General features: G+C 31.1%; 1 protein-coding gene across 1 annotated transcript; it reads right to left on the reverse strand.

Annotated features, from left to right (window-relative positions):
• Nucleotides 1-1,060: 1,060 nt before the first annotated feature.
• On the reverse strand, nucleotides 1,061-2,647 carry LOC136982427 (zinc finger BED domain-containing protein 5-like). Its single transcript, XM_067278915.1, has one exon. It carries the CDS (start codon nucleotides 2,645-2,647, stop codon nucleotides 1,061-1,063), a length of 1,587 nt encoding a protein of 528 aa, XP_067135016.1.
• Between the last annotated feature and the right edge of the window lie 15,742 nt (nucleotides 2,648-18,389).

An 18,389-nucleotide genomic window follows, 5' to 3' on the forward strand; every position in this document is an offset into this window, starting at 1 on the left:
TTGCGCGTTGACACACGGCGTTTTGGTTATTCGGAACGTTTAACCGAGTGCCGGGTGTCCTCGATTGTCGGGGATTATATCAATCTCCGTTCTTTCTTTCGTCCATTTTGATTGGTCCTTCTCCCTCAATCACGCTTCCCGAGGGTTGGTCCCTGGTTACTAAGCGTAACAAGACTCTTACCTGGAGCGAGAGAAAACTCAAAATCGAAAATGAATTCGATCTTCCACCGATCGTAGGAGGACTTCCTTCCGCGATTTATTTCCTCCTGGCAGTTTGATATAAACAATGGGTGTCCGACTACAAACGACTTTTTCCTGTTTTTTTAAATTAATAAATTTTTTTCTAAATTAATCGTTTTTTGCCTCTTTTGTGACGCCTTGTCCGGTACATCACATTTTCATAAAAATTTTAAACAAATGCTGGAAATGACAAAAATAAACAATTTATGTATTTTAGTTCTAAAATACAAATACAGTAGAGCAGTGTTTCCCAACCTTTTTTTCCTCGCGAACCAAAAGAAAGGTCCGAAAAAATTTGACGAACCCCCTATGTAGTCGTTAATGACAGGTAAAAAAACGCAGTAAAATTTGATAGAATATATATTTTACATATTGAAGAATAATTGATTATATTAATCGTGAAACATTTAAATAAAACATTAATAAGACTAAAATGATGGCTATAAAAGTTGAAAACAAGATAAATCTAACAAACTGGTCTTATGTTTTACATTTGGAAAAACTCTTAATGGGATATTTGTGGCTGTTTGATAGAACAAAGCAATTCAAAGTTAGGCTCAATATCTGACAATTTCAGTCTTAGATCAGGTTCTGCATTTAACCTGTTTCTGTATTTATCTTTCAGATAAGTATATGTTGAAAATCCTTTCTCGCATAGATATGTTGTGCAAAATGGTAATAGAACTTCAATGGCTTTTTTTGACAGAACAGGATATTCATTTTGTATACTGAGCCAGAAGTCAATTAAAGATTGATCTTTAAAAATTGCTTCTAGAGAACTGTCACAAGATAACTCTAAATATACTGGAAAAAGAAAAACTCATAGAGAGGTTTCTGAACTTACATTTCCTTGAAATGGATTACGTATCCAGTTGTTTGAGATGGATATATTGCATCTGTTGGGAAAATAGTCATCGAAAGTTAATCGAAGATGAGTATATGTGAACATCTGAACTCTTTTAATGTTTTCGTCAAGTTTAATTGAATTTTCTGATAAAAAAAGTGCTGACAGAATCGAAACATCCATATCATTCATCTGCAGGCATTGAATCCAAAAATTGATCTTTTTCAACATAGCCTCAATTCTATCATGTACACTGAAAATGGTGACACCCTCGCCTTGTAAAGACATATTTAATTCATTCAGTTTACAACAAATGTCAGCTAAATACGCAAGCTTTTGCAGCCAAATAACATCGGATATACAAGAAGACAAATGAAACGGATGATCAATAAAAAATGCTTGAACTTCAGACTTCAATTCAAACAAACGCGTCAAAACTTTACCACGGGAAAGCCATCTAACTTCTGTGTGAAGTAGTAAAGAAACGTGGAAACTTCCAAAATCCTCACAAAGCGTACGGAATAGACGGCAATTTGTAGCACGCGATTTTATAAAGTTCACAATTTTCACAGCATCACTTAAAGTAGTAGATAACTCTGCAGGAATACGCTTACATACTAAAGCTTGTCTATGAATACAACAATGAGTCCATTGAATTTTCTCGTTGATCTTCTTCACCCGTGCCACAAAACCAGAAAAATTTACTGTCATTGATTTTGCACCATCTGTACACACACCCACACAATAAGACCAGCTTATTCCATTCTTTTCAAAATACCCATTGATCATATCGAAAATCGCTTCTCCAGTTGTGTAGGTTTTCAAAGGTTTTGCAAATAGTACATCTTCTTGAACAATATTCGTAAAAAGATATCTAACGTAGACAAGCAAGACTGCGGCATTTGTTACACCCGTCGATTTGTCAAGTTGAATTGCAAAATAATTCAATTTTATTCTTTTTAGAAGTTCGTTCTCCACATAATTAGCCAAGTCGTCAATTCTACGCGACACCGTGTTGTTTGATAAGGGAACTAGCTCAATTTTCTTTGCTGCCTTTTCCCCAAGCATACATTTGGCGATATCTTTCGTACATGGTCCAATTAAATTTTCTGCTATTGTATGCGCTTGTCCAGATCTTGCAGTTCTATAACTTACTCGAAATGGTGCTTCAAGGGCCATTTTACTATCTTCGTTTGAAGTCAAGAAAGAAGAAAGGCTACACTTTTTGATATCTGCTAATTTTCTTTTGAAATATTCAAGAGGTTTATCTTTGTGTGTCGGATGTTTTGTTTCAATATGTCTACGAAAAAGTGATGGTTTTAAACTGCTGTTGGCAAGAACTTCGTTACATATAACACAAAGCGGTTTAGGTTCTGACTCATCCCCAGTAAAATGAAAACCCAATTGTAGATAGTCGCTGTCATATTTTCGCTTTTTCCCTTTTCTATCATCATTTCCTTTGTTTTTCGTCTGGTGAAACGGTACCTCACTACAGCTTTCAGTACTATCATCTCGATTATCATGTCTCGTTTCTAAACGACCCGTTTTTAACCATCGATCCATAATAAAAATAAGCTATAATAATAATTAAATTAATAATTATTAAATCATTTACACGAGAACTTGACAGTCACAGTATCACTATCACTCAAGCTTTACAAGTGCTAAGCCTATGTATGAACGTCGGTTAATACAACACTACTCTCCCAGTTTCCGGTTGTGAACAAGTATCTAATTCTAAAATCTGTAGTAAACTGCCTTAATTTGATATTTATTTCCAATTGTATTGTAAAAAAAAATATTACATAGAAGGGAAAACTGCTGCAATGATTTTAAATATAAAGCAGAACATGATACTAATCACATTGATAAAATGTTTTAAATATAAATAAATGTTTGTAATAAAAAGAGAATAGTATTTGATTACTTGAATAAGAGGAATAAATTATAATGTATAAAATTGTTGATATAATTTGATATTGATGAAGTAATTTTGAAAAACAAATAAGGAAAAAAGAAATGAAAATATTGAAATTTATTATAGATTTCTTAACAAACAGGCAGCGAACAATCTGTTTTACAGTGGGTGTGTTCTTTAATTTTTGTGTTTTTGTTTTGTTTTTTTTTTGCTTTTGATTTTAATGGCGTTTTAAAAAATCCGCCATTACAATATTATTTTCGCGAACCCCCTCTGCAAACACTGCGAACCCCCAGGGGTTCGCGAACCACCGGTTGGGAATCACTGTAGTAGAGCATCGATTATCCGACTCAATTGGGGACTGGGGTTGTCGGATAACTGAAAAGTCGGATAACCGAAAAGTATTGAAAAAAATACATTATTAGTATAGTGTATTAGACCTGGTTTAAATACTAGCCTCACTTTCAGGGTCGAGCCAGTGCTGCCAGCTAAAACATGCAATAATTTAACAAAAATAATATTAAAGTAGCCAAGCATAACCAAATATTGTAGCGCCACATCACTAGCGGACATTTGAATTTGCCGACTAGAACGCGGTCGGTTAACCGATAAGTCGGTTATTCGGGGGTCGGATAATCGATGCTCTACTGTAATACATAATACAAATTGATATGATACAAGCAATGATAGAAAAACATGTTGTTTTTAATTTTTTATAAACTAACTCTATTCGGCGATTTTTTCCGCAAAGTCGTTAATTACTTTATCATAAAAGTCGCTGGTCGTCGACTTTATCAACGTATTTGAAAGCTCTTTTTCTGTCGAAAGCAACGCTAGCGACGACAATTTTTCCTCCGACCGAGTGTTCCTGGCCAATGTATGAATTCGCTTCGTGGTCGAAAAACTGCGCTCAACAGACCCACTGGTAGATGGTACAGTAAAAATTAATGACATTAAATCATATAATTCTTTTAGTACGTCTTTGTTCGGATCGACTTTAATTATAGTATGTTTTATGTTTAAGGGTTACTTGTCGATATAGTCCGGACACGAATATAAATATTGCGATTCACTACGTAATTTAGATAAATCAAAAAATTTCTCATAAAATTTACTTAATTTAAAGAATTAAAACTCGCTTGTGAAATTGTTTTTCATAATATTAAAATTATTAACATCTAAAAGTGATAAAAATTCTAAAGAATTTATGTCTGAAAATCTGTCAGTATAATTACAGTTCAAGTAAATGAAAATTATAATTAAATATAACTTTGCAAAAAACGTATATAAAATAACATTGAGTACTCTTTACTTTTTAAATCTTAAACGATTCACTTAGTCAGATAGCTTCCTACCCAGTGGCTAAGGGAGAGAGTCGTTGGAAGCGTTATACGTGTGTAGCTTCTACTGGCTAAACCGGGTGAGGTTGGTGCTCTGTAAAGCGCAAGCGCCAATGCCCTCTGGCTGCTTTACACCATTCAGTTATTCTCGCCGTGGAAGCTGTCTCGTAAGCGCTTCCGTTCCGCCACTGATATTCGAATATACAATAGCAATCTTATCGTTTTTTTCACATGTACTATAGAAATTTGTAATACGATACATAATGCAGTTATAATAAAATATTAATTTTAATTAATTCAAAGTACGTTAAAATATGAAAATTTATATTTTAGAAAATACAAGGAAAGGTCATTGGAAGGTGAAAGCGGCGCTTCTACCGCTTCGAATAGCACGCCACTTGAAAGTTCCAATGCGTTTTTCATGTTATCACGACATACTTCTGTTGAGAGAAGTAGTAGCTGTAAATCCCTATGCGTATGAAAATCCGAAAGGTGCTTGGAAAAGTATCTGAAAATTTACGGACGTATTACACTGTTGACGGTAGAAGATGCCGGGAAAGAACAACTTTTTTACTTTCATAGTATTATGACAAAGTAGTAGACAGCCATCTTGCCTCCCCGATATACAGTCTGTTATAAAATTATAAGAACTCCGCAAATTTTGTGATTTTTCAAAATTTATTTAAATTTTTTATTCGAAAACAGTTTTTTACGTTATAAGACAATTACAGAAATATCATTTTCGAGCTTTTTATTTTTTAATAAATATAATAGAAGTGATCACTTTTTACTTGTTACCAAAGTATAGGTACACTTTCTAAACTTATTTTAAAATAAATTTTAAATATATTTTAAACACTTTCAATATTTGATTTCACCCCCTTTGGCTACAGTTACTTGAAAAATTCTGTTAGGCATGGAATTTATTAGTTTTTTAATTATTCATTCTTAATTTCATCCCATGTATCCATTATTGCAATTTTCAATTGATTTACAGATCCATATTGTTTTCCATTTTGATAAAATATGGCTGTTAAAATCCTCCATAAATTATCAATGGGATTTACACCTGGACTACATGAAGGCTAGTCAATATTACATCAATATTTTTGATTTTAAACCAATTTTTTGTTGACATTGAGACACGAATGGAAGCATTATCTTGTTGAAACTACCATTTATGACCTCCAATTAATGCACCAAATGCGATGATATTATTATACAATAATTCTTGATACTTTTCTGAGTTCATATTTCTGTCAACAAATACTAAATTAGTTTTACTTTCCCATTCATCATATTTACCTCCAAAACTACCCTAAATCATTACAGATCCAACCCCTTGTTGCTGGCTTATTTTAACTCTGCTTTCTCTTCTTACATCATACCAATAATATGAAAATCCATCAGGGCCATATAAATTAAACTTCTCATCACTAAACATTATTTCTTGCCATTCTTCAGTCCATACCATTTTGTATTTAGGCCAATTTAAATGCATTGATATGTGTTTGACAGTTAAAAATAATTTCAACTTCATATTTAAATATTTTACATTGTCATTGTTTTTTAAAGTTCTCCAAACACGTGCATGAGATACATGTATTGGTATTTCAGCAGCAGCTTGCCTTGTTGACATGTTTTTTTTTTATTTATAAGCTTCAAAACGTCTCTTTCATTCCTGGATGTTAAACATGATATATGTTGAATATATCAAAAATAAATATTTGTGTAAAAAAAATTATGCTGCTTTATGAAATGTAAAAAACCTGAATAAAATAATTAAAATAATGTTTTAAAAAATAATTAATTAATATTTTCACTAATAGTTTGAAAAAAAATTAAAAAAAAATTATGGTGTTCTTATACTTTTGTAACAGACTGTAGAACCTACCCTATTCTTAGAAGTATAAAATAAAGAAGTTGCGGCGCACGTATCAGCGCAAAACATAAACGGCGGACTGTCCGAGCGCTGCCATGCGGCAATGTACAGCTTGGAGAGTATATCCTTTGGATATTAATGTTATTCTTAATATTATTAGCATTGCATTCGGTTATTCTATATTGCAATATCAAATGAGAAATTCATAGATTTAAATATTGGCTACTCGTATTATTGTTACGAACTCTAAATTGTAAAAATTTTATTAAAATTAGTTTGTTCTGTACATTTTAAAATAGAAAGTTTGAATGTACTGTACAGTTCGATACACTCACAAGTCACAATACTAAGTATAAGGCCGGATGGCCGAGCGGTCAAGGTGGCAGCCTACTGCTCTGGGGGACTCGGGATCGAATCCGAACGGGTCGTATAATCCCCAGGAATTTTTCGGGTGGTGGTCCGTTCGGATATGTCGGGCCCCGTCCTTCACCACCCGGTCGCCCTATTGTGCCGAACCCATAATGGGCCTTCTAAAAGAGGCCCTCTTAGTGCCCACAGGGTGGAAAGAGTTAAAAAAAAAAAAATACTAAGTATAAAATGTAACTCAATCTCTTATGTGTTCATGATATTACATTATCTTATTGTAATTTAAATAAAAATATTTTTATTGAAAAGTGATGTTTAGTTTATAGAATTGTTTGTATTATCCATTTAAAATCGAAAATAAATAAAATGTGTAACGGATAAAAACGTTATCTTTCTATTTTGAAAATATATTTTCAAATAAAAACTATTTCAAATTAATCGTGTATTTATTAATGAAATTCACATGGATACTGAATTGATAAGTTTTAACATGATTATATATATATATATTTATTTGTTGTGAAACCGTGTTGTATTGTTTTTAGAAGTGTTGAATAAAGGTGGAAAAAGCCATGTGATTGTTATTAACACGATTTTGTGTTCAACACTTCTATGATTTTATATAATAAAGCTAAAACACGAAATTAATGAGGGCCGAAACAAGTGCAGAAAATCGACGGTGTTGCCCGAAACACGTGTAATATGTATACAGGGAAAATTACTACAGGTGATATAATAAAAGAAAATTTGTTCTTTCTGAACTAATTTCTCATTCTTGTGTCAAATCTAAACACCAGTGTATAGTCCTATTAATGAGTAATGGCAATGTAAACAATTAAAAATAACTTTAGAAATAAGGACTGTAAGGCAATTATAATTAGCTTTAAAATCACTTGCAAAGAATTAATAAACATCTTTATTCAAGTTCGATTTTATCCTTCGAATTATCATTGAAATTTTTGAGAAAGCATGAAAATTGAATAATATTGACGTTCTGTCTGCTAACCTAGTGAAAAAAAGGTTTGGACTTGATAAAGATAAGGTTTGTATGAAAAACAAAAGTAGTATTTACTGCAGAGCCATTTCTACTTTTCCGACTGTTACATATAACACATCGAAAATATGGTGATCGACTATAAGTAAAATATAGAAAACACCCTCGATTTTCTGCGTATTTCCATGTCTCAACGTTCCTGAGCTCAATAATATTAAAATCTTTGGAGAAATAACTTTTTGACGTATAAAAAATTTTCACTCTTACGTTCGCTGTAACAGAGCCGGAAAAGTAAGAAGGTAAAGCAAATCACCGGAGCTATTATCTGTCAACGTGTTGTTAGTAAAACTTTATCTTACCCTCATTCTGCGTGAATTCTTTTGATATTAGATGAAGAACGGAATGTATTTTAATTTTCATACTGAGAAGTGTTTGTCAGTGCTCTTTCACATTTATGCTTCATCGTGCAGAAACTTTGTTCCCATAAAAAATTGTAGATTACAGTACACAATTAAATAGTTCAGACATTTCCACCAAACTATCGGGAGTGCCTAGTCTGTCGAGATAATATGGCGATAAATGTGAAGTATATATTTCCGTAGTTTTATTAACAAATAATCCTAATTTTAACGAAAAAAAATAGTTTGCAACTATACAAGAAAATATATTTATTAGTCGGTAGAAAAAATTATATTTATTGCATTGAATTTCGGTACCTTGTTCAACATGTCAGTATAAATGGTTCATGAAAAAACGTGACTCAGTTTTGCATCTAACACGCTCCAATTAATTCACTGGAATTTCATTATCGTCATAGAATTAAATGTCACAAACGACAGGATAAAAAGCAAATTAACGTGACTATGTACATATTTTGTTTCCTTAATAAAGTTCGATCGTTTAATCGCGAGTGATCATCTTCGTAAAGCAAATATGTAACAAAGATAAGGATATTATTGATGTGTTTTTGATATGATGATGTAAACAAATTATCGGCTCATCTCGAATTATCTCACGGAAGCTTAATTTAACGCTAAAGAAAGTAAACATAATTAGATGCTTTTTCTTGCAAAGGCTAAGCAGTTACATGGGCATTAGTCTTGCTGTGGAAAGGTCACTTAATTTAAATTTCTAAAATGAATAATTTCAGTGCTATTTCAACAGTTCGAGAAATTTCTCAACTGAATAGGAACATAACAGTGGCGTGCCGTCATTGGAAGCGATGGAAGCGCCGATTCCACCTTCCAATGACCTTCCCTTGTATTTTATAAAATATAAATTTTCATATTTTTAACGTACTTTGCATTAATTAAAATTAATATTTTATTATAACTGCATTATGTATCTTTTACAAATTTCTATACTACATGTGAAAAAAAACGATAAGATTGCTATTGTATATTCGAATGATTCGGTGGCGGAAAGAGTGTCGAAACCGGGTCAGTTTCCAATCAGCCAGATTATATAGGCATTGTCACATGCGGTTTACAGAGCACCAACCTCACCCGGTTTATCTGGTAGAAGCGACACACGCATAAAGAGTCCTACTTTATATCCCGGAGCGGTTGTGGGCTCTTAGCACCTGCCTGTCAACTTCCAAGCAGCCAAATTATAGGCATTGGCGCATGCGCTTTACAGAGCACCAACGTCACGGTATAGCTGGTAGAAGCGACACACGCGTAAAGAGTTCGACTTTATATCCCGGAGCGGTTGTGGGCTGTTAGCCGCCTGCTAGATATTCGGCCGCCCTCGCCTGATTATGTGAATCATGAGCAGACTAGATCAACGGCGGACAACCCCCGGCCCGCGGGCCAGCTACGGCTGGCGAAAAGTTTCTATCCGGCCCGCGAAATCTTTAATAGATTATTAAATTGGAAAAATAACTAATTAATAGTTATTTTTCCAATTCTTTGTAATTTTCGAAAACGATAAGAGAAATAAATGTAGTAATTAACTTTTTATTTATTTATTTCATATTTGCAGACTAAAAAAATTACGAGTCACAAGAAAGCGTCAATTAACTACTACGGCCCGCGGAAAAAAACGTAAAATTTATTCTAGCCCACGTTATAAAATAGGTTGCCCACTGTAGACTAGATTTATAACTTAACCCAACCGATAGGAATTTACTGGCATGTTTTTATGATAGTTCTGTATAGTTGACAGGAGTTTTAAAAAAATCCATTAAAATATTTGATACATTTATTCCGCGTTTATTCCGCTCTCCCATCTTATATTACTTACGGATTTCAATGTTAAACCGGTGATATTACGATTTAGTATGTCCCATCTGTAAGGGGATGCAGAAAAAACGTGTACAATTCTAGTACAGTGATAAAAAATTAACTGTTACTTTGGCTGCATCATTTACAACCAAATTTAATGAATGAGACGTACAATGGTACAAAAAAAGCTCTAGAATTTATTTTCCTTAAATTTACGATTTATGTATTGGTTGTCATAAAAATTTCTTTCCACTTCTTTCCCAAGACTACAGATATTCGAGTACAAAGTAACCGGTTTCGACTTATTTCTATTTAAGAAGTAGTTAAATAATTAAGCGATTAGGGAATTAGAAACATAAATAAAACCCCGATGAAAGAGCCGAAATTTTACTTAAACAGAAGCTTAACCGAACCAATCTCTTGCCGAGTACAGTGGGGTCTGATCTCTTCGTAATATTAGATGTAATAAAGACAGAAATTTCTCCAGTTCAATGAGAGTGACCGAAAAGTTGTAAATTTTGGAAATTTCCGTGAACACTTGGCCCTAAAACGAATTAATTAGAAAACGAACGACGGACAATCTGTTAAGTTTAACATATTTAGATTTTTACAGCTATGGTGAGAAACGTTTAAAATCTACAACAACCCCGTCGCGTCCTTTGATATATACTAGTGACGCGACAAAAGAGGCATTTGACATTGACCGGTATCGGCACCCTCGGGATTTGGCACGGACACACCTACCTGGACCGTCTCTGATTCCATTCATTAGCCACTCGTAGGGAGCTACAGTATTTCACTAAGTGGATTGTTTTAAGATTTAAAAAGTAAAGAATATTTTGTTATTTTTATGTACGTTTCTTCACAAAGTTATATTTAATTATAAGTTTCATTAAAAGTATATTCATACAATTGAAGAATTTTTTGTACTAGGCATGTATATTCGTCACACATTTTGTTTTACCAAGTAAGTTTTTCTGATAATTTTAATTTTAGCCCTTATATCGTGGCTAGTGATTCAAAAATTTATTTTAAAAAAGTTTTGGCTCGAGACCATATAATGAAAAAGAAAACATTATTAAAAGAGAAAGACCAATGCCTAAATTAAATATAAATACGTCAACAAAAAATTTCGACATTTTGACGATAAAATTTATGACGAATGACGATTCTTTCGTAAAATTGAAGCAATTTGGAAATCAAAGAGGAATAGAATTTAACATTGGTAGACAATATAAAATAAATATTGAAAATTATAACGAGATAATTACGATTAATAGATATATCTAAATTAATAGATGTTATATGTTTTTTCTCAAAGCGAGAATTGGCATTTAGAGGGCGTAGGGAATTTATTGAATCTAATAACGGAGGTAATTATATTGAACTTTTTTATTTATTAAGTACGTCAGATAATCTATTAAAAATACATTTAAAGAAGTATACGGTTTTTACTGGCTTATCGAACAAACGAATACGAACGGGCCCTGACGCGCAATTAATTGATTGCCCCTGAAAGTCGGCTTCTTACAGAAACACAGCTTCCCTATCATCAAATGTCACGGCACGCCACTGGAACATAAGAAATAAGTATTTAAAGAACTGGAATCCATTATTGCAGAATTTATGTGTTTCTGGATTGGAAATTAACCAGAAAGAATTTGGTTTTCGTGGAATTTTCGTGTTGATATTAATGAAAATAATGTTATTACTTGATCTTTGCATATTTGTTTTTATTCTTATAAAACAGTATAACTTTATTTCTGCATGTTTCGTATTATTTTTTATTGCTGCCAAGATTAGTATTATCACCAATTTCTATTACTTTCATTTCAGCAAATTAAAGCTTCTTGAGCAGCTGGATACAGTGTTTCGAATATCTTCTAGTAGCGGAGTAAATAGTACGAGATTAAACGTGAATATCGGCTTAATTTGGCTGAATTTTCTTGTAAGAAGTATGTTTCATGCTTTCTCAAAAATCTTTGATAATAATCAAAATTTAAAACTTTTGAAAATAAAGCTTTTATCACTTGTATTTCTATTTTTACAGACAATGCTTAATTTTTTGTTTATTATGCCACAGAATTTTCTGTTGATGTATTTCGATGCCGTTTGTCAGGAGTTAGAAAATGCTTTCAAACGACTGAATGAAAATGAACTAAAAAGAAATGACCAAAAAAAAAAAAAAACAACATTTACCGTGCAATCTCAACAGTCAACAAATTAATGGAATGTATAAACGTTATTGAAGATATTTTCTCATTTACATTATTTTTGTGGACGACTTTAATTGTAGGATTCGTTGTAATGACTGCTCTATATGTTATATATAGGCCCGATTCTTTAACTTGGATTCAATCTTTAGATTCGTTTAGTATTTCTTGCTTCCCAGTTTACCTTTTTATTAAAATTTGCTTCTCCACTACTCGTGTTTCAAAGAAAACAAAGAACTTTTATTCCTCATTGTTCAACGTGTGTAATCCGCACGATACTAAATCTATAGACTATATGTTCCGAATATACGTACAATCTTTGCGAGAAATACCGTGTTTTCTGCTTGGGATATGTTTAATGTGAACAAAAGTCTTCTACTAACCATCGTGAGTTTACTTTTTACCTATCTTGTAATCTTATATCAATTCAGCAAAATTAATTGAATTATAATTACCGACTAATTGTTCAGAAATTGGCATCATCTTTTTCATACAAACACTATTGCATCAAGTATGCATGCAGGTATTGAAGCTGAAAAAATTTAATCATAATAAATGATACGGATAAATAGGAACGAATTCGAATAAATAAGATTAATTTTGTTCAAGGGTAAAGTTTAGTTACTTGCTATCTTATATCAACTATCTCCTCATTTCAGCAGGCATTTATTTCCACTACACAAATGAAATTTCTTTTAATTCTGGCTGATTGAGCACTGTGATTAAAAAATATGATATATAATAATAATTTGGATGTACAAATGCATAGTAAATTTCAACTTACACATTCCTACAGAACAGCTAATTATTTTTATCAGGAATGGCTGTGAACTGAAGAAGATTTTCTGTATCTATGAGATGGATTTTTACAGTAAATGGTTGTCAGTGAAGATTTGCATTAAAAGTCCTAAAAGTACCTGCAATTACCGCAAAATTGTGCAGTTTATCGGTGACTTACAAGCTGAGTATAAGACTTTGTTAATCTAAACATTTGTAAACACTACGGAACAAGAGCATTCCACGTTTTCAATGAAGACCCAACGAGGAAACAGGATAAATGTCTGAATGTTGATTTAATATATTTGTCTAAAGATATAGCAGTATTTTAGATAAAAAGGAATTACTGTTAAGAGACAATAGTCGAATCCATCCCACTTTTCTGAGATGTCATTTTATAGTAAACGACAGTTTCAATATTGTCATATTATTACCGGTACTGTAAGAACTCACTCTATTAATTATTTTACTTTTTTAACATAATGGCTAAACCGTGTATTACACTTTTTAGTAATCCTCGATAAATCTGAAATAATAATAGTAGGTTTGTAATTCACGATATGGAATTTAGATAATTTATTCTTATCGATTGGTAAGACAAAAGAATTCATTCGGAAAGATCCCAGTGTTGAACGATTTATTTACTAAACACGAGATAGCCGACATAATTGATTGCGATGCCTATTTATTTTAATATTTCAGTGTTATTGTAATTTATTGTAAATCCGATGTACTGCTCATAAAGTTCATAGTCGTCCTGAAAGACTCATTTTTCTCTCTTATTTACAGGTGATTAAATTTTTCATTTGTAAGATTTGAGATATGATACAAAACAAGTTAATTAAAAACAGGTATATAAAAATGATATATTATAGGGGAAGCACATGAAAAACCTTTTAACTTATGAAATTTTTCTGCTCGTACAAATTTTTACTTTACGAAAGAAAAACTAACCTATACACACAAATTAAGCCTTTTGCATTTTTATTATATTTAATAATATGAAAGTTACATTTGAAAAAATTAGACGGAATCCAACGTAATTTTATAAACTTTGCTAATAGCAGGGTCCGTACAGGTAATTCCATCTGTGATCCGTGACATTATTCCCTGACTTATTAACATCTCTGCATTTCCCATTTTTATTATATAATATTCGGCCAAGTATATTTAAGCCCATTTTGTACACAATTATATAAATTTTTCATTAAAAAACGCTTTATTCACTTAAAAAACAGAAAAGCTTCGCGTCAAATCGATTATGAAATTAGCGACGTCATTTCTACGTCATATAAAACATTTCATGGTTTAATTTTAAATACGAAAAAGACTGCCGTCGCGTAGTAACATCGATAATCTCCAAATATTGTATGTGGCCAGCAGCGAAGAATAAATACAACGAATAAAAACAAATTGCGTGAGTCCACTACGTGGTCCAAAATGTCCGTACACAATATCGTTAAGCCGAGTGACGGATTTTCTCCGACGGACATCCCATGACACCGACTGACTACAATGAGTTAACCAAAATCCATTTCGGTCTTACTGGCCCATATAAATTGGATGACATACAAGAAACAGAATATATGGCGAACAATTGTAAACATTACAATACAGTATATGTTAATAGTGATATTATTTAAAATTATTTCATACATAAAATGATGTATGTAATAATTCGGTCATAACAGTTAACAAAAATCTGAATGCTTTTATATTAATTAATGAGCAAAGATCAATTTTTTGTTAATATATTGGTTGTAGTTAAAATTATGATAACATTACGATACAACATTGAGAGTCTCTATACTTTTAAGTAAAACTACTTATAAAATATTTTCCTGTGAGTGTGTGTGATTGAATTCGATCTCACAAAATAAATTACTTTTCGTTCTATTGTAAATATTTTTGCCGAAAGCAAATTCAAAACTTCGAAGCACTTATTTTGAAAACCAACGTTGATTTTGAAATGATCTCAAAGTTGTTACGCACCTCGTTATTCGCCCTGTGACAAACAAAGAAATTTGCATGCATCGAATAATCAGAAGGCACGTGGCTTGTGTTTCACAAACAATTGAATTAGACCCATCTTGCTTCTCAAATTTATCTTTGGATAATCAGTGGCACTGTAGTAGCCCAATTGATAAAACCTAGTTTAATTTAATAAGACGTTAGATTCGATACGATGTGTTTATGTATAAATAATCTGAATATGTTAGCATCTAGTATTTTGAGGTGAAGTAAGTTGTAGTGTCTAACAAAGACAATCACTTCGTTTTTTTTCCAGCAATATAAAAATACTAACTACTATTTTATACATAAATAAACGATCTAACATGTATGTTTATTGATTTATTACATATCCTTTGCATGAATTGTGTAATTGATTCAGAATCTAACAAATATTGTATCCTTCATCCTCGTCTGTACCTGGGATTGTTTAGACCAGCGGTTTCCAACCTTTTTTTGATCAGGGACCACTTTGATTTTATTGTTGTTAGCAGGGACCACAAGGTTTAAGAAAAATAAACTGTGTCAATCCAAAAATAAACTTTAATTAAAACCTCTTTACACAAGTAATCGTTAAACTCGAGTAACATGCTTTAACAGTACTAGTTATAATAGAAAACATAACATTTTTAGTAAAAATTAAATTCAGTTTGTATCAATGTGGGAATAATAATTTAAAATGAATAAAAGTTTTAAATCTTTCGCGGACCATATTTTAGCTCTTGCGGACCATTGGTGGTCCGCGGACCACTGGTTGGGAACCGCTGGTTTAGACAATTCATCATTCAAATCCTACGTGATGAATTCCAATATCTGTCAAACAACACGAATGCTTATCGTACAATATTCAAAAGACAAACGACCACACACAATTGAATAGAATTAATTTTTATTCAGAACGATTGGTTTAAATCATTTCAAGATACAATCAAACTTAAATTAACTATAATTATCAGAATCAAACAAGTAATAATTATTACAAGAACTTTTTGACTATATTTATATATTCAATATTATTCAAATATACATTAACATATTATTTTTGAATATATTTGTTAACTGATCAACTCAATTTATGGCCAAGAAACATCATGAAAAAACATGTGTCTTTTGATATCCATTTCTGAAAGACGTTTGTCTGGATCCTGAAATGACAAAAGATAATAATTAATTGCAATTGCTGACACTGTCTTAATTTAAATTTTATTTGTACGCTATACTAAACTTGTATTGCAGTAAGTTACTCAGCCCGTGATTACTAATTAAAACGTAATTATCATGAACATTCAATACTCTATTAAACAATTATTTGTGCAAATATTCAACAAATTATGTAGAAAACGAGTTGAAATACATTTGTGTTATTAAATGAACGCGTTTTTTATTAATTACATCAAAGTTACGAATTTATCGAATACATTTTATTTGATTAATTCATATTTTGTTATTTTATTGAATAAAACAACAAAATACACTAATACTTACTACTTATCATTCATTAATAATAACACTTTTATATTAATAAGCACACAAGTGTTAGTATAAATCTAAAATAAATAATCTTAGAAAACAAATTAAATGAACGACATAAAAATAATTGTAGAGATCGAGGACATAAATTTTTTGAATAATAATAAATTACAATTAATTAAAGCTGATAAACTTAAGCAAATAATAAGTATGGATATTACAAACTATAATTCGATATTAGAGCAGACATTGAATAATAGTATGAATGAAAGACTTAATAATAATCGATTATAAATCCAGCAACGAGTTGCATAAGTTTCCGAATAACAACATTTAAAATTTCGTATTGCATCAAGCGTATGAAGAATTTTACTTTAATTAAAAACTTCATATATTTTGAATTGTTGTAAAATTGCAAGATACTTAATTTAGTGTGTAGAGATAAATTTTATTTTAAAAAAATAAAAATAAATGTTTTAATAGTATTATCGAAGTCTGACCGTACTAATGATATGACACACGACTCTTCTTTCTCTTCACATCTTACATATAACTAGCAAATTTTAGTAGCATCAGTCTCCTTAACAAGCAAATCGCCCTGTATAATTTCCGAAAATTTTCACAAAAGATATAGGCGTTATTAAACTTCAAACTGGCTGAAGAAATTCGTGTCTCAGATTCACTAATATTTTTATATATACAGAAAAGAATCTTGCAATTTTTGCATGTTTAGACGTTTCTAGTTTCCGAGTCAAAAATTGTGAAAATCTTGATCATCATTTTTCGAGCGATAACCATACTTTCCCTGTCTTATGAGTAATAGTCTTTGTATTGTAAATGGGCCAAAACGTCGTTATGAAGTAAAATATTTTAGTGTTTTCATTTAATCTATTTATTTAGTTGATTCCGAATAAGCGAAGCATACGAAAAAATCATCCTTTGAACATTTTGTCTGTCTTTTTGTTCCAAAAAAGTAAACAAAATTTAAAGTTATAAATAAATTTAAAACTTTAACATTATAATTTGATTTTTTCCTCTTAACTAACTTTTCAAAATAATTAAAATAATATTTCGTAAATGTTATTTTTTACTCAAATTCATGTATGTTAAATAACACAATAAAAAATATAAGACGTTTAGTAAGATGTTAAAATATGATAATTAAATATAATTACGAATGAAACAATTACTTTATTTCGTTTATTTTCGAGAAATTTAATGATAATTAATATTATTCTTATTCTTGACACGTTTCATCTAAATATCAGGAAAAATGTCTACTCAGGACATGTGTAAATAATATATGACTGATTATATCTAACAAGCACAATTACCTTGAATTGTCTCCGATAAATGATGCGAAAAGTTAGCGATTACCTTTCTAGGTGCCTTAGGAAAGGTACACGTTCTCGAAATATAATTGATATAATTGATTTGTTGCACAAAACAGTGATGTAATTTTTAATGAGAAATTTATATTTTTGATTTAAAATTTAAAATGTTAAATTCGTTCTTTAAAATTTAACGTTTAAATGTTTAAACACGTTTAACAGTTATATGAAAAACTTTGATAATTACATTTTTACCTAAGAATCGCTAAGAATTTTTCTTATAACTTAATATAAAGTAAGATAAAACGTAAATTTAGCTTGAATTCTTTCAAATAATTATTATTCTGTAATGCCTTCCGGGAGAATATTCTACGTGAAACCGCCTTTTATTTGCGTATTAGACAAGTGGAAAAAAACTCGAAAATCATGTGATAAGTTGTTCATCATATACAAACACGCAATTACTATCAGTTTTCATTGTTTTATAAACTCGGCCATTAGTAGACCTGTGACGTCATTAGTGTTGGTGACATCCATTGCAGAAATTAATGATGTTTTATAAGATATTGTAATTAAAATAATACATTTAAATTACAATATCATATACTTTATTTTAATTATTTATTTTTTACGTTTGTTGTTATATGATATTTCTAATACATTTTATTTCATTTTTATTCATTAATTTTGATTAACTATCGGAAATCGATATTTGTATTAGTGCACGTAGTCTACAATGTTTACTTTGTGGTGACAACACCTGGACCATACGATATATC

The sequence above is a fragment of the Centruroides vittatus genome, unplaced genomic scaffold (assembly GCF_030686945.1).
Source record: "Centruroides vittatus isolate TY-2023 unplaced genomic scaffold, ASM3068694v2 contig_828, whole genome shotgun sequence".
In the NCBI taxonomy this organism is placed as follows: domain Eukaryota; kingdom Metazoa; phylum Arthropoda; class Arachnida; order Scorpiones; family Buthidae; genus Centruroides; species Centruroides vittatus.